Below are 23203 nucleotides of genomic sequence, written 5' to 3' on the forward strand. Positions count from 1 at the left end.
GCTGAGTTAACTACATTGGTAGGCAGGCCATTCCATGCCCTTACCACTCTCTGCGTAAAGAACTGCCTCTGACATCTGTCTTAAACCTATCACCCCTCAATTTGTAGTTATGCCCTCTCATACATCATCCTAGGAAAAAGACTTCCACTGTCTACCCTATCTAATCCACTGATCATCTTGTATGTCTCTGCCAAATCCCCCCTTAGCCTCCTTCTTTCCAATGAGAACAGACCCAAGTCTCTCAGCCTTTCTTCATAAGACCTTCCTTCCAGACCAGGCAACATCCTGGTAAATCTTCTCTGCACCTTTTCCAATGCTTCCATATCCTTCCTGTAATGGGGCAACCAGAACTGTATACAATATTCCAAGAGTAGCCGCACCAGCGTTCCTTATAGTTGCAGCATGATATTGTGGTTCCAGAACTCAATCCCTCTCCCAATGAAACCTAACACACCGTATGCCTTCTTAACAGCACTATCCACCTGAGTGGTAACTTTCAGGGATCTATGCACATGGACTCCAAGATCCCTCTGCACATCCACACTACCAAGAATCTTTCCATTGATCAAGTACTCTGCCATCTTGTTATTCTTCCCAAAGTGCATCACCTCACATTTAGCTGCATTGAACTCCATTTGCCACCTCTCAGCCCAATTCTGCAGTTTATCCAAGTCCCCCTGCAACCTGTAACATTCTTCCAAATTGTCCACTACTCCACCAACTTTAGTGTTGACTAATCCATCCACCTATGCCTGCGTCTAAGTCATTTATAAAAATGACAAACAGCAGTGGCCCCAAAACAGATCCTTGTGGCACACCACTAGTAACCACTCGCTGCCTTCATTCAGAAAGCCAGTTTCTAATCTAAACTGCTAAATCACCCTCAATTCCATGCCTCTGCATTTTCTCCATCAGCCTACAATGTGGAACCTTATCAAAGGCTTTACTGAAGTCCATGTATACCACATCAACTGTCCTACCCTCATCTACATGCTTGGTCACCTTCTCAAAAAACTCAATGAGGTTTGTGAGACATGACCTGCCCTTGACGAAACCATGTTGACTATCTGTAATCAAATTGTTGCTTGCTAGATGATTATAAATCTTATCTCTCAAAATCCTTTGCAAAACCTTTCCTACAACAGAAGTAAGGTTCATTGGTCTATAATTACCTGGGTCATCTCTACTGCCCTTCTTGAACAAGGGCACAACATTTGCAATCCTCCAGTCCTCAGGTACTGTAAACAATGATGACTCAAATATCAAAACCAAAGGCTCTGCTATCTCCTCTCTAGCTTCCCAGAGAATCCTGAGATTTTTGTACCTAGGTACCTTGGAACCTAAATTGGTGCCCTGTATGGCAACATTATACGCTTTTCACTGAACTCTTGTAATTGAGTAAACGTGAGTGAAATAACTGCACAGAGGCTCGTGTCCCATCACTAAGTGAACCCTTTATTTTACTAGTGTACAGGGAGCTAGCTGTAGTGAGCCAGCTCAGAGTCAGCGTTCAGTCTTCAGCTGGGGAGGTTCTAATCTCCTGGTAATATCGGTCACACAAAGGTTTTCCTGATTTGTCCAGATTAACAACCTCAAACAAAAACTTCGTAATTAATGAGGCCAACAAGGTCCCAATCACTACAATGACAAAAAAATCGGAATCTAAGTTCTCATCATGCCGTGCCTGTCATGTGCATTGACAATGTGATCAGTCCCTTTGGTACTTTTCACACAATCAAAATAGACCTTTCCCTCAGAGTCCAATTACATGGCCTTCAAAAATGACCAAACTAAGATTGCTCAAAATAAAGAGGGAAATGAAAACGAGTTGTTTTCGTGTCTTGCACCCTGACGGATTTTGTTTACTTCTGCCAGGTTACTTGAGTAAGTGTCCTGAGTTAATCTTTAATTCCTGGATAATTCTTCAGCATTGGCAACCTCTAGTAGCCTATGAGCTGATGAAAACAGGAGTGGGAGAACGCAAAAAAAAGTATAGGAAAATTAGAGGGCTAAAAATATATGCAGTGACAGTTGTTTCTTGGTTTCTGCTGCAGATCACTGAAACATCGTTGGGGCTGAAGATGTAACTATAATTGAGCTTTCAGCTCAACTCAGGCACAGAAGTGAACTGGTAATGACTGCCTTCATTGTATCCAAATATAGCAGCACATGACTCAACCATGATGTAAAAGCAATGCTGTTAAGTAAAACTACTTACCATAAAATATATCCAGTCGAAAAGATGCTAACTGCAGCCTGGCCTGACTTCCTGTTGGGATAATGATAATGTGTTGTCCTCATTTCAATTAGAATGAAGGGGAGGACTGTAGTGTGCTGGAGAGAGGGGAAAAAAAAGACAAAAATGAGAAAGAAAGCGTGCTGTGTACAAAAACAAAAAAAGATACATGTATTAATTAGCAATTCAGGTCAACCATCCTAAACATTGGAGAAAATACTTGTAAATGAGATGATTCTGATCAAATATTTGACAGTCCCTCCACAGCATACAACATAGACGGTGGTAATGTCACTTAGCGACCACAGAAACTCAGGCTAATCCTCTGGGGATGTGGGTTCAAATCCGACCACGGCATTTAAATTGAATTGATAAGTCTGGCTGAAAAAGTTGGTCTCAGTAACGGTGATTGTAAAAACTGTCATCAAATGGTGTGAACTCATCTGATTCATCATCGCAATGAAAGAACATTGACTCCCTGGTCTTATGTACACGTGACTCCAGATACACAGCAACCTGGTTGACTCTTAATGGCCCTAGCAAGTCACTCAATCATATCAGACTGTGGTTGTTTGAGAAAATGGCTCAGTCCCACCTTCTCACTAGGGATTGGCAGCTAATGCTGACTTTGTCAACAGATCCTACATCCGATGAAGATAGGAAAGCACTAATTCAACACAATACCTCATATCTGCCTCCCCTCTTCCAGAACTCTGGATACTGGGGACAATTTGGGTAATCTAGCTTGGATTCTGATACAAATTTATATAATCGCATACTTTGTTAAAAAAAAATCCAACTTCAAATTTAGCCAGTTAGTGCAGGAAGGCAGCTTTAACAGGTGTGAAAGCAAACAAGCCAAAAAAATGAAGGTCAAATCTCTGAGCATTGTCAAAATGAACAAGAAAGTTTATTGTTGTTTACTGGCATGCCAAACTATTTTTGACAGGCAGTAATTACACTCCAGGCACAACTCACGTAGTACTTCCCATTAACCGCCCACCACACAATAACAGGCAATTAAACCACCTTGAGGATGTACAGTGAACTCAAAAGTAGAAACTACAACAGTTAGTAACTTGAAGTAAAAAAAGAAAATGTTGAAAAATGCACAGCAGGCATTGTGAAGAGAATAAGTTGAAAAATTAATTGGGAGATGCGGGCATTGTCTGTTAAGAAGGTGAGGGAGAGCTACCTTCTTAAACCACTGTAGTCCACCCATAGTGCTGCAAGGGAGGGAGCCAGGATTTTCATCCAGCAACAATGATATTTTTCCAAGTCAGGGTGGTGCAAGGCTTGGAAGGGAGTTTGCAGGCTGTTCCCATGCATCTGCTGCCCTTGTCTTTTCCCTAGAATGGGAAATTTCAAGACAAAGGGGCACATTTTTAAGATGAAAGAAGAGAGATTTTAAAAAGACACAGGGGAGTAAACCTTTTACACAGAGGGTTGGAATGAACTTCCTGAGGAAGTGATGGATGTGGGTACAGTTACCACATTTAAAAGATATTTGGATAAGTACATGAATAGGAAAGGTTTGGAGGGATATGGGCCAGGAGCAGGCAGATGGGACTAGTTTAGTTTGGGATTGTGTTTGATGTGGACTAGTTGGACTAAGGGTGCGTTTTCACACTGTATGACTCTGTGGGGGTTGAAGGTACTGTCCAAAATTTTTAAAAACATCCCCAGAATTAAGATTAAGCTGAGTGGTTTGTAATTGCTGGATTAGTCTCTCATTGTACACCAGTAATTCTCTGGTTCTCCGGCACTATCTCTGAACCTTTAGAGCATGCTTTAAACCAGCGGCAATGAAATGAAGATAAGTTTGTTCACCTTTTCAGTGGGTGCTGAATGAAGTCAGGCTGATCAGCGGGAAATGGGAGGATGGGGGAGTTAGTGTGGGAAAAAGATCTCCTGATTAGAAACCCTTAATATCGCAGAAAATCCAGAACACCTGGGGAATAAAATACATCCTCATAACCCTTCCACTGCCTTTATAATGGATAATTCGAGATTCACTGCAGAATTTCACCCTTGATAATTTAGTTGCCATTGACAAACTGACTTGTCGATAATAATTGTCACTCTCAAGATGTTTCCACTCCAGTCATTTTCTAAGCTTTCCTTTCATGGGTCAAAACAAACTGAATTCCTTTCCAGAAATTACACACCAAAAACACATGAAGTCATTGCTGGTGTGTATTAGGTTACTGTGTATATTACCAAAACTCATGGGATTCATTAACGTCAAAACATTACCAGGTGGCTCTGGCACGCCAGTAGACTATTAGAATAGAAGTATGAGAGAATAGGGTTCTGAAGTTGTGCTTCCCCAGTGGCTGAATTTCTCTCCTCATCCAGTGTTGAACAAGGAAGGCATTGAGTGACATTCAGGATAATGCATCCACTGGGAACTAAGGGAAGATCAGAAAACAATGCAGTTGTCTACCCCATCAAAGACCTTCTCACCAAAGAGAATGAACAAACGTCCACACTGGTAAATGTTCAATTCCTGAGCTCACCCACTAAAACCCTTTTCTGATTTAAACATATTTCTTTGTAAATTTCACTCCTTTGGAGGGATATAAGTATTAAATGCACCAAAAAGATGCCTCAACATTAGGCCGTTCAGCCTAGATGGTCCATGCTGGTGATTGATCTCTACTGGTCTTGTATCCTTCACCATCTCATGCCCTCTGTGTACCTTTCTGCCTTCATTTGCTTATGCAGATTTTCCATAAATGCATCCACTTTCGTAATGTCAAGCACAGCTGGGGTGGGGTGGGGGGGAGGTGGTGGCGGTGTGTGTGGTGGGGGTGGTATCTCGTTCCAAATTCACATCATTGTTCAGATAAAGGTGTTTCACTTCGAGTCATAGAGACATAGAGATGTACAGCACCAAAACAGACCCTTCGGTCCAACCAGTCCATGCCGACCAGATATCCCAACCCAATCTAGTCCCACCTGCCAACACCCGGCCCATATCCCTCCAAACCCTTCCTATTCATATACTCATCCAAATGCCTCTTAAATGTTGCAATTGTACCAGCCTCCACCACTTCCTCTGGCAACTCATTCCATACACATACCACTCTCTGTGTGAAAAAGTTGCCCCTTAGGTCTCTTTTATATCTTTCCCCTCTCACCCTAAACCTCTAGTTTTGGACTCCCCAACCCCAGGGAAAAGACTTTGACTATTTACCCTATCCATGCCCCTCAGAATTTTGTAAACCTCTATAAGGTCACCCCTCAGCCTCCGACGCTCCAGGGAAAACAGCCCCAGCCTGTTCAGCCTCTCCCTATAGCTCAGATCCTCCAACCCTGGTAACATCCTTGTAAATCTTTTCTGAGCCCTTTCAAATTTCACAACATCTTTGCGATGGGAAGGAGACCAGAATTGCACACAATATTCCAACAGTGTCCTCACCAATGTCTTGTACAGCCACAACATGATCTCCCACTTGAACTTCTCTGTGGATTTATTAGTGATAATCCCATGTTGGTTTTTGTGCATGTTGGGAAGATGTCAAGGAAAGAAGCAAGAAGGCAAGAAGCAGAGCTGACAAAGAAACCAGAAAACCATCCTGCAAGGGAGACTTGCAGAGAATGCATCTGAGAGGATATGGAGCAATCACCCCCAAAGGCGTGCAGATTCTGTTTCTGAATTCACACAACTCACAGAGTACACATCTGTTTTCTTCATGCAGTACAACAGTGCTGCAGAATTTCCTGATGTCTTCAGACGACCACAGAGTCTGATTGCTATCTGCGATCATTATCTCCTGAGCCGGGGCAATCGCTCAAAAGAAAATTGCACCCTTGAGTGTCGAATTGGTGTGTTACTCTTGCACGGAACCCCTTGTGGTTTCCTCAGATCAAGTGTACTGTTAACCATCCTGAGAGGAACACACCCAAACGCAGGCAAGGATAAACACCTTCTAAATGTAAGCGCACTCATTTTCTCAAGTGTTGCTCACGGCTGCTCAGTTTACTAGCTGGTATGAAAAAGACCGCCTTCGACATTGCAATAAAATCTCCTTGGCTTTGTAAACAAAGTGTCACAATCACATTAATGCCAGAAAATACGCAGCAACCTTACCATGATTTCACTCACGGCTCAGGTCCACTTTGGTAAGAACAGGTTCACCCTGAACTTGGAACTTGCTCAGTGGCCCGAGCACGTGGAAATATATTTTTCAGTTCCTTTGGCGTTGTTCAGTCAAACTCCCAGATCTCGCTCCCTAACAGAAATGTGGATGTATCTACACATCAATGGACAGCAGCTGTTTCAAGGAAGTGCTCATCATCACTTTCTCCAGGGCTAACTAGGATGGACAAGACTTGTTGGCCCAGCTGGGACACCCACAAAATCATTTATAAAAACATCACTGGGAAAGTCATCAGCTCCCAATTTCAAACTAAGCCTCCTGAAGGTGAGTAGTGGTGAGTCTGTTTGCCCTGGCCAGATAGAACAGAAGAACATAAGAACTAAGAGCAGGAGTAGGTCATCTGAACTGTTGAGCCCACTCTGCCATTCAATATGGTGGTGGATGGTCTTACTGTGGACTCATCTCCACTTACTCATCTGCTCACCAACCCTTAATTCCTTCACTGTTCAAAAATCTATCTATCGTTGTCTTGAATACATTCAATGAGATAGGCTCAACTGGGCAGGGAATTCCACAGATTCACAACCCTTTAGGTGAAGAAGTTCCTCCTCAACTCAGTCCTAGGTCCTGAATGAAGCATTTCTGATGAAGGACCTATGCCCAAAAGGTCAGCTCTCCTGCTCCTCGGATGCTGCCTGATCTGCTGGGCTTTGCCAGCGCCAGACGTTTGGACTCTGATCTCCAGCATCTGCAGTCCTCACTTCCTCTCAGTCTTGAATCTGCTCCCCCTTGTTTTGAGGCTATGCCCCTTTGTTCTAGTTTCACTCACCAGTGGAAACAACCTCCCTGCTTTGATCTTATCTATTCCTTTCATAATTTTATCTGTTTCTATAAGATCCCCACTCATTCTTCTCAATTCCAATGAGTATAGCTCTTAGTCTACTCAATCTCTCCTCATAAACCAACCCTCTCAACTCTGGAATCAACCTAGTGAATCTCCTTTGCACTCCCACCAGTGCCAGGACATCCTTTCTCAAGTAAGGAGACCAAAACTGTGCACAGTACTCCAGGTGTGGCCTCACCAGTACCCTGTATATCTGCAATATAACCTCCCTGCTTTTAAACGCCATCCCTCTAGCAATGAAGGCCAATATTCCATTTGCCTTCTTTATTACCTGCTGCACCCACAAACCAACATTTTGTGTTTCACGCACAGGACGCCAAGGTCCCTCTGCATAGAAGCATGCTGCAATAACTTCTGAATAAGGACCATTTAGGATTTAGATCGCCAGAAATTTCTTCACTGTAGACAAACAGGAGGCTGGAAGAACACAGCAAGCCAGGCAGCATCAGGAGGTGGAGAAGTCAATGTTTCGGGTGTAACCCTTCCTCAGGACTGGGGGTGGTTGTAGGGGGGAGCTGCAGATAAAGGGGATAGTGGAGGCAGGATGGTGAAGTGGGGATAGATGAAGACAGGTAGAGGGTATGGTCTGGATGATGGCTGGGAGCAGTCGAAGGAAGGGAGCCAGGGGATGGGAAGGGAGGTTATTTGAAATTGGAGAACTCAACATTGATTCCTTCGGTCTGCAGTCAGCTCAGGTGGAAAATGAGGTGTTGTTCCTCCAACTGTAGCAATGGAGGAAGCTGAGAATAGTCATGTTAGAAAGGGAGTGGGAAGGGGTATTAAAATCGACGGTCCGGTCGGCCCCTGGGGGCCTGACTGAGATGCTCGGTCAACCGTAATCTCAATTGACATTTCTTCTCCCTGATATAGAGAAGACCACATCAGGAGCACCTGATGAAGTGAACTCGGTTGGAAGAGAGGCAGGTGAGACCTCTGGGAGGACTGTTTGGGACCCTGGAGGGAGGTGAGGGGAGTGGTGTGCTGGCAGGTTTTGCTTCTTTTCAGGTTGCAGGGGAAGGTACCTGGGGGTTCAGGAGGGGGAGTGGCGCAAACCAAGGACTGTCAAAGGGAACGGTCCTTGTGGAAGGCAGAGACGGGTGGAGAGGGGAAGGTGCTCTTGGTGGTGGGGTCTAGTTGGAGTTGGCAAAAGTTTTTTAAGGATGATGCATCAGATGTGGAGACTGGTGGGTTGGTTGGTGATGTAAAGGGATCCTCCGTCTTTATTGCATTTAGACGGGGTTTTTGAGCAATGGAACAGGGAATGGGGGTGCCGAGGCGGAAGGCTGACTGGACGACAGAGTGGGAAAAAGTGTGTTGTTCAAAATAGGTGGACAACTGGGATGCTTGGGAGTGGAATGTCTCCTCATTCGAGCAGATGTGGCAGAAGTGGAGGAATTGGAAGAACAGGATGTAGTTCTTACAGGATATTGGGTGGGATGAGGTATAGTCCAAATAGTTATGGGAGTCTGTGGGTTTATAGTAAACATACGTCTGGAGACTGTCACTGGAGATGGAAATGGAGGGGTCAAGAAAGGGGAGGGAGGTGCCCAAGATGGGCCAAGTAAATTTGAGGGCGGGGTGGAAGTTGTGGGCGAAGTCGGTGAACTGCTCCAGTTCAGCCTGGGTGCAGGATGCTGCGCTGATGCAGTCATCGATGTAATGGTGGAAGATTTGGGGCAGAGTACCTGTGCTTCAATGTCAAATACACAAATCTTTGAAATTCTTTGTCCTAGAGCGGTGCCAGATGCTGCTTATCCTCCTTCTTCAAACAGGATTTGTTGAAGCTTTGGATACGAAAAGAATTAGAGGCTATTGGGAGAGGACGAGGATGTGCAATTGATGAGAGATGATCAGCCACAATTGCTTTGAACAGCGGGCCAGTCTACTCCTGTTTCTATTTCCTTGTTCTTATCACCTGTCCTGTTCCCAGATGGTGGAATCTGGGTAAAACAATGGAGGTCTCCAGCAAACCTGGTTCAAAAACTTGTGGCTGTCTGGAATGGAGCTGCTGGTGATATTATGGGGTCATCTTGGAGGCCTAACAGCCTGACAAAGAATAAAGATCAACACAGCACATGAACAGGTCCTTCAGCCCACCAAAACTGTGCCAACACATGACACCTTGCGAGAATAAAAAGCCATTTGCCTCCATATGGTCCATATCCTTGTCTATTCAAGTATCTATCAAGATGTTTCTTAAACATTGCTATTGTATCTGTTTCCACCACCACCTCCGCACATTTAGCCCCCACTGTATAAAAAAACTGGCTCTCATGTCTCTTTTAAACTTTCCCCCCCTTTACCTTAAACTTTAAACTCAAGTAATTGACATTTCTACCCTGGGTAAAAGACTCTGGCTACCCATTCTATCCACGCCTCCCATAATTTTGTCAACTTCTTTCGGGCTGACCTCCTCAGCTTTCGATGTTCAAGTGAAAACAAACCACATTTGTCCAATCTCACCTCATAGTGAATGTCCACCAAACCAGGCAACATCCTGGGAAACCTATTCTGTACCCTTTCCAAAGCCTCCACATCATTCTGATAGTGTGGTAATCAGAACTGTACACAGTATTCCACATGTGGGCCTAACTGAAGTTCGATATAGCTGAGCCACAAGTGGAACGCTGTAATTAGATGACTTACAGTGTGGAAACAGGCCCTTCGGCCTAATAAGCTCACACCGACCCTCCGAAGAGCAACCCACCCAGACCCATTCCCCTACATTTACCCCTTCACCTAACACTACGAGCAATTTAGCATGGCCAATTCACCTAACCTGCACATCTTTGGACTGTGGGAGGAAACCGGAGCACTCAGAGGAAACCCACGCAGACACGGGGAGAATGTGCAAACTCCACACAGACAGTTGCCTGAGGCGGGAATTGAACCTGGGTCTCTGGCGGTGAGAGGCAGCAGTGCTAACCACTGTGCCACCGTGCTGTTCCTCTATTTCCTGCTGATGAAGATAGAATCCCTATAGAATCCCATTCAGCCCAACCAACCTTCCGAAGAGTATCAAACCCAGATCCATTCCCCTACCCTATTCTGCCACATTTACCCAGGACTAGCCTACGTGACCCTGAACACTATGGACAATTTAGTATGGCCAGTTCACCTAATCCGCACATCTTTGGATTGTGGGAGGAAACCGGAGCACCCGGAGAAAACCCAAGCAGACACAGGGTGAATGTGCTCTCTCCACACAGAGAGTCACCCTGGCTGGAATTGAACCCGGGTCCCTGGCACTGTGAGACAGCATTGCTAATCACAGACCCAATGTGCCGTCCTAGAACAGTATCAATTTACTGTCATAATTTTCTGCCCTGTACTCATGGCTAGCCAGGGATCTTTCAAGTGCAGCAGGCAGTGAAGAAGGCAAGTGGCATGTTAGCCTCCACAGCGAGAGATTTTGGGAACAGGACCTTGCTGCAATTGTATAGTGCCTTAGTGAAGCCATACCTAGAGTACTGTGTGCAGTTCTGGTCTCCTATTCCTGTTCTGGCGATGGAGATAGTGCAACAAATGATCACCGAACTGATTCCTGGGGTGTATGATAAGATATACTGACATATGAAAAAAGATTGAATTGCTTAGGATTATATTCACTGGAGTTTCAAAGGATGAGTTGGGCGGTATTCCATGGAAACTTACAAAATTCTAATAGGATTCAACAGGATACATGTAGGAAGAATGTTCTCAACGACCAGGGGAGTCCAGTACTATCCATAAGGATAGCTTAGGACTGAGATGAAGAGAAATTTCTTCAGCCTGTGTCACAGAAAGTGGTTGAGGCAAAAACATTAAATGCTTTTAAGGAGTTTAATACATATAATTCTTAGGGTTAAAGGATCAAAGAGTATGGAAAGAAAGTAGGAACAGGGAACTGAGTTGGATGGGCAGCTGTGATCAGATTGAAAAACAGAGCATGCTCGAAGGCCCGAATGGTCAAATCCTGCTCCTATTTTCGATGTGGAGAAAGTGAGGACTGCAGATGCTGGAGATCAGAGCCGAAAAACATGTTGCTGGAAAAGCACAGCAGGTCAGACAGCTTCCGAGGAGCCGGAGAATCGACGTTTCCAGCATAAGTCTGTGTTATGGCTTATTGTCAAGATAGACCACAAAAATGGCACACAGCCATTTTCTCGTGAATGACAATATTAAGGAGGGTTTATATACTTTTCAGAACTTCTTGCACTCTATCTCACACTTTCTACAAGTTATGATGAAGCGAGGGAGGTTACGGTGAAAGTGAATGGAGAGAGTCAACACTGTGAAGGGTTTTGATAGGATTTAAGGAAAACTTATTTCCACTTGTGGGAGGGTGGATAGCCAAAGACTGGAGATGGTTAGCAAACCAAAGGCTGGGGTGAGGGAGGTGCAGGGAGCTGAGGAAAATTGTTTTAACGTATTGCCTGGAAAGAAGGTGATGGCAGAGATTTAGTAACTTCAAGAGGGAATTAGGTAAATACTCAAAATAAAAGATTGTGGAGCCATTAAAGGCATGAAACTGATTGGAGAGGTCTTTAAAAGAGCTCGCACAGGGTGGATAGGCAGAATGAGCTCTCCCAGTGCTGCTTGATACTGCAGTCTTTATTTTGAGACAGATGTCCACATGAATACAAAGCGATGAGGATTCTGTAGACCTCTGGTAAGATGGTGGTGAAGTCGTACATTCCAGGCGGAGTTCCTCTGCTCCGCCCATTCTTGTTCTTTATTCTCCTTCCTCTTTCCTCCCTTCTCTCCATTCTCTCGGCCTTGGACAGCCAGACCCAGTCTCCAAAGGGGGGTTAGCAGAGACGCCAGTGGCTGGAGCAGGGACGCCAATGACCAGCGGCCCAGTGCAGAGCATGGTAGCAGCCAGCGGTCAGACCACATTGAAGCCCCCTGCGCTGGTCTGCTGCAAAGAACATTTGGAGAGAGACTGCAATGTTTGTCTTTTTAAATTTGCTTCTTATTTCTCTGACCTATGGTTATACTGTGTACAGTGTGTGGTACTGGAAAAGCACAGTAGGTGAGGCAGCTTCCGAGGAGCAGGAGAATCGACATTTTGGGCAAGGAAATCCTGATGAAGGGCTTATGGCAAAACATCGATTCTCCTGCTCCTCGGATGCTGCCTGACCTGCTGTGCTTTTCCAGCATCACACTCTCAACTCTGATCTCCAGCGATCCTCACTTTCTCTTTATACTGTGTACAGTCGGTTTTGATATAACTCATGTTTCTTCATCACAAATTGGATTAAACGCGATTGAGGAATGTAGACCGTTATTTATAAAATGTGAACTTTCTTTACCTGTATTGGCTATAACGCGATTCTGACCCCATTGGTTTAAATGGGGCAGCTATTGCACAGTTTTTTCAATAACGTGAGAACAGAATTATCGCATTATATCAGAGCTGACTCTGTAGCTGTAATGTAACCTCTTTTCACCATTTCTCTATTCTGTGACTGAGGATTGTAACCTTGGTTTTCTGTACCTAAGACGGCTCTGTGGATGTCAACTTCTACACTTTTCACTGTACTCATCGAGGTACGTGTGACAATAAAGCTAATTCAATTCAGTTCAGAAGGGGAAGCCTCCTGGCAGAACAACCCATCTCCTTTCTCTCTATCAACTGCTTTGACAGTTCATGAGAAGTGGATGCAGGAAGGAGGAAAGCAAAGGGTAAAATCTTGTACTTCCTCTAGTTTGCTGTACTGAGTGGCCTCAGTATGTTTTATCAACACTTCGGGTCCCCTGAGCCTATTCTGTTTGGAAATTCCTGGGAATGTTTGGCAAAAGACGCACTATGCAAAGTTGACTTTGGGAAGCCTCAGGATGAGCCAGGCTGAGCAGAGCAGAGGCTTCCAACAATCAGTGCGCATTCTCAAGTCAGGACTTGGCACAGAGGAACATCCTTGTGCAAAACACACAATTTGGAGTTGAAACTCATCACATTGAAAACGAATCTTAAGCAGACAGATCAGAAATCGCCCCAGCACTCTGTGTCCCGAAGTTAATTGCTACTTGCCAGAAGATAACAAAGAACATTGATGACAACAAGAAGATGACAGTCTGTAAAAAGACTGTTAAAAAGTATTGTGTCCACTTCTGGGTGCCCTGTTATAGGAAGGATATTATCAAGCTGGAGAGGATTCAGAAAAGATTTACCAGGATGTTGCTGGGTCTGGAGGGTTTGTGATGAGGAGAGGCTGGACAGGCTGGGACTTTTTTCACTTGAGCATAGGAAGTTGAGGGGTGACCTTGTAGAGGTTTGTAAAATCATGAGGGGTATAGATAAGGTGAAAGGCAGGTGGCAGATTTCCAGACCATGGGGCATATTTTAAGGTGAGAGGAGAAAGATTAAAAAAAAGACATTAGAGACATTTTTCTACACAGAGAGTGGGTCATCTCTGGAATCAACTTCCAGAGGAAGTGGTGGATGCTGGTACAGTTACAACATTTAAAAGACATTTGGATAGGTACATGGAAAGGAAAGGTTTAGAGGGTTATTGACAAAGCACAGGTGGATGGGGCTAGTTCAGTTTGGGATTATGTTCGGCATTGACTGGTTGGACCGAAGGGTCTGTTTCCGTGCTGTATGGCTCAATGACTCATTTTGCCATGAAAAGAGGGAAAATCTCTGAAAGGTCCTGCTGTATTAGAACAATACTTTCTTCATTCATAAAACACATTAAGCATAGAATCCCTACAGTGTGGAAGCAGGCCATTTGGCCAATCAAGTCCATACCGACCCTTCGAAGAGATCCCACCCAGACCCACCCCATCCCTGTAACTTTGCGTCTCCCATGGCCAAGCCACCTAACCTGCACATCTTTGAACCAGAGCGCCTGGAGGAAACCCATGCAGACACAGGGAGAATGTGCAAATTCCTGTGATCTTCACCTTGAACTGTCAAAAAGGATTCAAAAACCTGAAGGATGAAATATTTTCAGCTCAGTGGGGAAAGAGTCAGGCAATGGAACTAATTTTGTTGATATTTCGAAGAGCCAGTCTAGGCAGGATGGGCCAGATGGATATCTGCTGAACTGCATCATTTGCAAAGAGGTGGATTATAATGAGGAGCCTTAAAGTAGGAGCATGGGGTTTAAGGAGGTAGCTGGGAGTCTAGGCAAATGGAGTTATGGTCACCAGTAATGCTGCAGGAGGTGGGCGATGTGTGGGGAAGAGGGTAATCACCCAGTCTGGCCTCGGGTATAAGTCATTTGTGCAATATGGGGGTGCATGGGTGATATGGCCCTCCACCATGCGAGGATCTGGGAAACTCCGGTCACCGAAAGTGGGAGAACCCAAGGCTCCCCTCATGGCCAATATGCGGAATGGGCAGCACGGTGCCTCAGTGGTTAACACTGCTGCCTCATAGCGCCAGGGACCTGGGTTCGATTCCAGCCTCGGGTGACAGTCTGTGTGGAGTTTACACAGTCTCCCCGTGTCTGTGTGGGTTTCTTCCCTGTGCTTCAGTTTCCTCCCACAATCCAAAGATGTGCAGGTTAAGTGAATTGGCCATGCTAAATTGCCCCATAATGTTCAGGGATATGTAGGCAAGATGTAGTCAGGGGTAAACGTAGAGCAATAGGTTCAGGGAATGGGTCTGGGTGGATTACTCTTCGGTGAGTCAGTGTGGGCTCATTGGGCTGAATGGCCTGTTTCTGCACTGTAGGGATTCTATGGACTGTATGGGTAACTACTGACAAAGTTACTTGCTGTTCTGCCATCACAGAAGCAGTGCAGAAATTAACAAACAGGTGCTGTTTCAAGAACAGGATGTAAGCCAACTCGACGACTGACGGTATGCTGACCTCACACCCCCACAGCCTGCCTAACAGTTTTCACCAATGTAAGTGTTTATGCTGAGCGGTAAACCTCCAGGCTAGTGCATCCAGCTGGGAGATGGGAATAACAACGTGGGAAGTGTGAGGTAATGCACTTTGGTAGGAAGAAGACAGGCATGAGCTATTTTCTAAAAAGGGCAAGGCTTCAGAAAATTGAGGCACAAAGGGCCTTGGGAGCACAGGTTGAGAATTCTCTTCAGGTTAACAGGCAGGTTCAGTCAGCACATAGGAAGGCAACTGCAATGTTAGCATTCATTTAACTCAATACAAGAGCAGAAATGTACTGCTGAGGCTGTACAAAGCTCTGGTCAGACTGCAGTTGAAATATTGTGAGCAGTTTTTGGGTCCCACGTCTATTGATGTACTGGCATTGGAGAGAATCCAGAGGACGTTTCCAAGAATGATCCCAGGGATGAAGGGCTTGTCATATGAAGAGTGGTTGAGGACCCAATGAAGTTTAGTAGGATGAAGACGGAGATCGTTGAAGCTTACAGAATATTGAGAGGCCTGGATAGAGTAGACATGGAGAAGATGTTTCCATTAATAGGAGAGACTCGGATCCAAAGGCATAATCCTAGAGCGAAGGGACATCCCTTTAGAACTGAGATGAGGAGGGATTTCTTTAGCCAAAAGATGGTGAATCTGTGGAACCCATTGCTGCAGAAGGCTGTGGATGCTAAGACTCTGAATATATTTAAGACAGATAGATAGGTTCTTGAGAGGTAAGAGGATCAAAGGTTACGGGCAGAAGACAGGGAAATGAGGTTAAGAAACTATCAGCCATGAGCCATGGTGAAGCAGACATGATGGGCTGAATGGCCTAATTCTGCTCTTATATCTTATGGTCTTATGGAAACACATGGTCAGGCAACATTCCTTTGTGCATGGGAAATCATGTCTCGTGAACTTTTAGATTAGGTTCCCTACAGTATTGAAACAGGCCCTTCGGCCCAACAAGTCCACACCGACCGTCTGAAGAGTAACCCACCCTGACCCATTCCCCTATATTTACCCCTGACTAATGCATCACAATGGGTAAATTAGCATGGCCAATTCACCTAACCTGCATATCTTTGGATTGTGGGAGCAAACTGGAGCACCCGGAGGAAACCCACGGAGACACGGGGAGATGTGCAAACTCCACACAAACAGTCACCTGGGGCAGGAATCGAACCCGGGTCCCTACTGCTGTGAGGCAGCAGTGCTAACCACTGAAGAAGTGACAAAGAAGACTAGTGAAGGCAGAGCGGTGGACATTAATTGCATGGACTTCAGCAAGGGGATTGACAAGATTCCTCATGGTAGACTGATTAGCAATGTTAGATCACATGGAGAGCTAGCCACTTGAATACAAAATTGGCTTGAAGGTAGAAGATAGAGAATGGTGATGGAGGGTTGCTTTTCAGACCGGAGGCCTGTGACCAGCAGTGTGCCACAAGGATTGGTGCAGGGTCCATTGCTTTTTGACATTTATATAAATGATTTGATGTGAACATAGGGGATATAGCTAGTAAGTTTGCAGATGACACCAAAACTTAAAGTGTAGTGGACAGCAAAGAAGGTTACCTCAGAGTACAATGGGATCTTGATCAGATGGGCCAAAGGGGTGAGGAGTGGCAGGTGGAGTTTAATTTAGATAAATGTGAGTTGCTGCATTTTGGAAAGGCAAATCAGGGTAGGACTTGCATACCTCATAGTCAGTTCCCGAGGAATGTTGTCGAATAAAGAGACCTTGGAGTGCAGGTTTATAGTTCCTTTAAAGTGGAGTCACAGGTAGACAGGGCAGTAAAGAAGGCATTTGGTACACTTGCCTTTATTGGTCAGGGCATTGATGATAAGAGTTGGAAGGTCATGCTGTGCCTGTGCCGGACATTGGTTTGGAGAAAGTGAGGATTGCAGATGCTGGAGAGTCATATATGAAAAGTGTGGCCTGGGAAAAGCACAGCAGGTCAGGCAGTATCCGAGGAGCAGGAAAGTTGATATTGGTTAGGAATTGGTTAGTATTCAATTTTGGAATACTGCATTCAGTTCTGGTCTCCTTGCTATAGGAAAGATGCTGTTAAACCTGAAAGTGTTTACAAGAATGTTGCCAGGGTTGGAAAGTTTGAGCTATTGGGAGAGACTGATTGGCTGGGGCTTTTCTCCTTGGAGTATAGGAGGCTGCGGGTTGATCTTATAGAAGTTTATAAAATCATGAGTGGCATGGATAGGGTGAATAGTCAAGGTGTTTTCCCTGGGGTACAGGGTAACGATTTAAAAGGGACTGAAGAGGCAACTTTTTCCTGCAGAGGATGATGTGTGTATGGAATGAGCTGCCAGAGGAAGTGGTGGAGGCTGGTACAATTACAACATTTAAAATGCATCTGGATGGGTATATGAATTGAAAGGGTTTAGAAGGATATGGGCCAAGTGCTGGCAAATGGGACTAGATTAATTTCAGCTATCTGGTCAGCCTGGACGAGTTGGACCGAAGGGTCTGTTTCCGTGCTGTTCACCTCTCTGACTGTCTGAGTCTATACTCCTTTTTATTCCATACTGTCTGAAACCGTGTCAATCTCAACGTGGGCTCAGAGCAAACACTGAAAGACCAGAGCACACGACAGAACAAGTAACAGACTTTCACAACGAGGATAAATTTGTCTTTGACATTCGGCAGAGCATAATCGGAACATATTTATGCGACAGGAACTGAAATGAATTCCCCCGAGTTCAGCGTTTCAGGGCTGACAGATCAGCAAAAGTGACGGGACAATTGTCAGCTTGTCACATCTGTTCTGTGTAATGTGCACTTCCTGTGAAACTGGGTCAGACAGCAGCTGGGTGGGAGACTATCACTGCAAACTGACTTAGCCAAGCTGCACTATAAGAATTCCCAGAAAAAGAACAGAAGCAGAATTGTGTCCACAGCATGGCTGACGTGAAGCAGCACTCTTTGAGGGATGTAAGCATCTACAGACATTACAACTGTAAAGCGCTTCGGCAATCAGCTATGACAATTCGGTCGATAGAACTATAGATGAAACTATATCGGAAAGTTGAAACAGAAATTGATGGAGAAACTCAGCAGGTCAGGCAGCAACTGTGGCAAGAGAAACAGAGTTATGACTTGGCGATGCCGGTGTTGGACGGGGGTGTACAAAGTTAAAAATCACATAACACCAGGTTATTCTCAACTGGAACTGAAAATCGACATTTCAGGCAGGAGCCCTTCATCAGGAATCATTCCTGATAAAGGGCTCCTACCCAAAACGTCAGCTTTCCTGCTCCTCGGATGCTGCCTGACCCGCTGTGCTTTTCCAGCACCACTCTAATCTAGACGCTAACCTCCAGCATCTGTAGTCCTCGCTTTTGCCGAGTTGAGTATATGTGATTTTTAACTTTGTACACCCCAGTTCCAGCACCACTCTAATCTTAACACCAGGTTATAGTCCAACAGATTTATTTGGAAGCACTAGCTTTCAGAACGCTGCTCCTTCATCAGGTGATTGACAACCACCTGAGGGAGGAGCAGTGCTATGAAAGCTAGTGCTTCCAAATAAACCTGTTGGATTATAACCTGGTGTTGTGTGATTTTTAACCTTGAAACAGAGTTAATGTTCCAAGTCCAGTGACCCTTCATCAGAGCTGGTGTGATGAGGTGGCTTAGAGGTTAAGGCAATAGACTGGCAATTGGTTATGGTCTGTACATCTGGGTTTGAATGCCACTCTCATTGCTTTCCCAATGACTTTGCCCACAATTAAGGATAGCTTTGTCCCTTTAGCGCAGCAGAAATGGAGAGATATTTGCAAGCACTTTCTGTTTATTCATTTACAAAATGTGGGCATCACTGACTGGCCAGCATTTCTTGCCTGTCTCTAGTTACCCCGGAGCAGGTAGTGGTGAGTTGCCTTCTTGAACCGCTGCAGTCCATGTGCTGTAGGGAGGGAGTTCCAGGATTATGACCCAGCGACACTGATGGAACAGTGAACGGTGATAGAATTTCCAGGGAGAGTGGCTGGAAGGGGAAATTGCAAGTGGTGGTATTCCTGTGTATCTGCGGTCCTTGCACTGAGTGGTTAGGATCTGAAATGCAAGGCCTGAAAGCTTGATCAACGTGTTGGGCTATGACCTGGTGTCGCGTGACTTCTGTCCAACTGAGACATTCGAGTGGGTATTAGATGAATGGATATAAACAGTATGCAGGGAGATGTGGAGAGGGAAGAGACTGGCATGAAGTAATGATGCGCGTGTGAAGAGTTAATGCAGACATGATGGGCTGAATGGTCTCGTGCTGTGCCCTATCAGTCCTGTAATTCTGTGAACTTTCTTTCAACCTCTACATAACTGTCCAGCTCACTCCTCAGAACCCTTTTACCTCATCCCCCTTACTGTTGTCAATTGTCAGAAATCTATCAATCTCAGATTTAAATTGAGCAATCGATCCAGTGTCAGTTGCTGTTTGTGGAAGAGAGTTCCAAAATCCTTTGCGCATCAAAGAGTTTCCTAATTTCGCTCTTGAAAGGCCTGACTCTAAATCCGAGGCTAGGCCACTCATACCAAAGTCAAACAGTTGAGCACGCTTGTCAAATCCATTTGTGCCATTTATTTGGCTGATCTGTAACTTAACTTCAGTTCTCCGTCTTTGATCTGTATCCCTTTACATCCTTGCTTCTTTAAGAGCTTCTAATCTGTCAGTCCTGAAAGATTTGATTGTTCCTTCGTGACAGGTTTTTTTTGGACAGAGGCAGCTTCTGTTTTCTGCCACCCCTTGTGTGAAAAATTCTTCTTGGTCTCACTCTCAATGGGCTTTCGCTAATTTTAAGATGACACACCAGTATCCTTGATCTTGCACTTTCAGTGATGAATGTACATTGGAGAGGCTGCAGCTCATCTCCTTGGTAGTAAGGGTAAAGTTGCCATTGTCTTAGCAGAGCGTAGCGCTGCTCTCTCATTAGAGAGAGATGACCAGTGGTAGTTTAACCAAAGGGTCACCACAGCTCAAGCGAGGGGAGAGATTGAGAGGAGAGTCCTTCATTGTAACCTCAGCCAGTGCATGAATTGAACCACTGCTGTTAGCATCATGCTGCATTGCGCTGCATCACAAACCAGCCAACTGACCCCGATCTCCTTACAGAGGGGATTTTGAGGTGATCACAATCAGAAGGGCTGAGGGCTAAATGGATGGGTACAGGCTATTCCCATTGACAGAACAATCCAGAAAAAGGTGCAACCAATTGATCATCAAAAAAAAACATGAAAGATGCCCCAAAGAAAGTCTTTTTTGAACAGTTTGTGGCATGCTCTCTCCTTCCATTCTGCCAGCAATTTCCCAACCACTGACTGAGCCATGACACAGAGTAAGCTCTGTAAACAGCCACAGTCAGAAGGAGTGAAAATAGCACCATGCGCCGGGTTACGTGCGCTGAAGCTCTGCTTTCACAATCCAGTTCCCATGCTGACTGGACGTACAGTGGAACCTCCAATATCTGGAATTCGATTATCCAAATTTTGGAATATCCAGCAAGATCGCAAGGTCCTGATGCTTGTCTCAATGGAGTTATCCGGCATTCAATTATCTAAACAAAATAGTCCCTTCCCGTGTCGTTCGGATAATCGAGGTTCCTCTGTACCTCTAACAACAAAGGATTTGGATATTTTTGACTTGGTTTGACTTATTGTCATGTGCATTTTACAGTGCAAAATGCAAGAAAATATAATGAAAAGCTTCCTTTCATCACCACGATAGGGTGCGGTGTTGATAGTTGAAGAGAAAAACATGAAAAGATATAGCTCAAAGAGAAGTCTCTCTATGTTTAAATTCTGTGTCAGTTCAGAACCATCACCATTTCGCCATTGTCTACCGCTGGACCCCACTAACGTCGAAGTCTCTGATCCTCAGGCGCCATCTTCACTGTTGGGCTGATTCTCCTCCCGCCACTGTCTCACTGCTGTCCACTGCTGGGCTCACCCAATGTCAGAATCACGTCTCTCACTGCTGGGCCCGACTCACTCTGTCACCATGAATATCCTCCACTACCACCAACGTCTGACCCAACCACAGATGAAGTCGCCAATGCTCAGGTGCCCTCGACCATGACCCCACCCCACATCACCAAACCATCATCTCCCAGACCATACAGAACCTCATCACCTCACGAGATCTCCCACCCTCAGCTTCCAACCTCATAGTCCGGGAACCCCGCACTGCCTGGTTCTACCTCCTTCCCAAGATCCACAAGCCTGACCACCCTGGCCGACCCATTGTCTCAGCATGCTCCTGCCCCACTGAACTCATCTCTACCTATCTCGACACTGTCCTATCCCCCCTAGTCCAGAAACTCCCCACATATGTTCGAGACACCACCCACGCCCTCCACCTCCTCCAAGACTTCCGTTTCCCCGGCCCCCAACGCCTCATCTTCAACATGGATATCCAATCCCTCTACACCTCCATTCGCCATGACCAGGGCCTCCAAGCCCTCCGTTTTTTCCTCTCCAGACATCCCCAACAGTACCCTTCCACTGACACTTTCATTCGTTTGGCCGAACTGGTCCTCACCCTTAACAATTTCACCTTTGAATCCTCCCACTTCCTCCAGACCAAAGGCGTAGCCATGGGCACACGTATGGGCCCCAGCTATGCCTGTCTCTTTGTTGGCTATGTAGAACAGTTGATTTTCTGTAATTACACCGGCACCACTCCCCACCTCTTCCTCCGCTACATTGATGACTGCATTGGCGCCACCTCGTGCTCCCGTGAGGAGGTCGAGCAATTCATCAACTTCACCAACACATTCCACCCTGACCTTAAATTTACCTGGACCATCTCTGACACCTCGCTCCCCTTCCTGGACGTCTCCATCTCCATTAGTGATGACCGACTTGACACTGACATTTTTTACAAACCCACCGACTCCCACAGCTACCTGGATTACACCTCTTCCCACCCTATCTCTTGCAAAAATGCCATCCCGTATTCCCAATTTCTCCGCCTCCGCCGGATCTGCTCCCAGGAGGACCAGTTCCACCATAGAACACACCAGATGGCCTCCTTCTTTAGAGACCGCAATTTCCCTTCCCACGTGGTTAAAGATGCCCTCCAACGCATCTCGTCCACATCCCGCACCTCTGCCCTCAAACCCCACCCCTCCAACCGTAACAAGGACAGAACGCCCCTGGTGCTCACCTTCCACCCTACAAACCTTCGCATAAACCAAATCATCCGCCGACATTTCCGCCACCTCCAAAAAGACCCGACCACCAGGGATATATTTCCCTCCCCACCCCTTTCCGCCTTCCGCAAAGACCGTTCCCTCCGCGAATACCTGGTCAGGTCCACACCCCCCTACAACCTACCCTCCCATTCTGGCACTTTCCCCTGCCACCGCAGGAACTGTAAAACCTGTGTCCACACTTCCTCCCTCACCTCTATCCAAGGCCCTAAAGGAGCCTTCCACATCTATCAAAGTTTTACTTGCACATCCACTAATATCATTTATTGTATCCGTTGCTCCCGATGTGGTCTCCTCTACATTGGGGAGACTGGGTGCCTCCTAGCAGAGCGCTTTAGGGAACATCTCCGAGACACCCGCACCAATCAACCAAACCGCCCCATGGCCCAACATTTCAACTCCCCCTCCCACTCTGCCGAGGACATGGAGGTCCTGGGCCTCCTTCACTGCCGCTCCCTCACCACCAGACGCCTGAAGGAAGAACGCCTCATCTTCCGCCTCGGAACACTTCAACCCCAGGGCATCAATGTGGACTTCAACAGCTTCCTCATTTCCCCTTCCCCCACCTCATCCTAGTTTCAAACTTCCAGCTCAGTAACTGTCTCCTTGACTTGTCCGGACTTGTCCGACCTGCTTATCTCCTTTTCCACCTATCCACTCCACCCTCTCCTCCTTGACCTATCACCTTCATCCCCTCCCCCACTCACCCATTGTACTCTATGCTACTCTCTCCCCACCCCCACCCTCCTCTAGCTTATCTCTCCATACTTCAGGCTCACTGCTTTATTCCTGATGAAGGGCTTTTGCCCGAAACGTCGATTTCGCTGCTCATTGGATGCTGCCTGAACTGCTGTGCTCTTCCAGCACCACTAATCCAGTATTATGCCATCTTTCACTGCTGGGCCTACCC

The 23203-nt window shown here is 45.9% G+C and overlaps 1 protein-coding gene across 2 annotated transcripts in view; it reads right to left on the reverse strand.

The window, feature by feature from the left end:
- Positions 1–23203, reverse strand: part of aig1 (androgen-induced 1 (H. sapiens)) — a 171492-nt gene that overhangs the window by 71933 nt on the left and 76356 nt on the right. For both annotated transcript variants that reach the window (XM_072580300.1, XM_072580299.1), the window contains one exon: positions 2219–2334. In XM_072580300.1, the coding sequence (XP_072436401.1) occupies positions 2219–2334 (116 nt within the window). The remainder of the gene's footprint in view (positions 1–2218; positions 2335–23203) is intronic.

Source organism: Chiloscyllium punctatum, chromosome 11, assembly GCF_047496795.1.
Source record: "Chiloscyllium punctatum isolate Juve2018m chromosome 11, sChiPun1.3, whole genome shotgun sequence".
Lineage (NCBI taxonomy): Eukaryota > Metazoa > Chordata > Chondrichthyes > Orectolobiformes > Hemiscylliidae > Chiloscyllium > Chiloscyllium punctatum.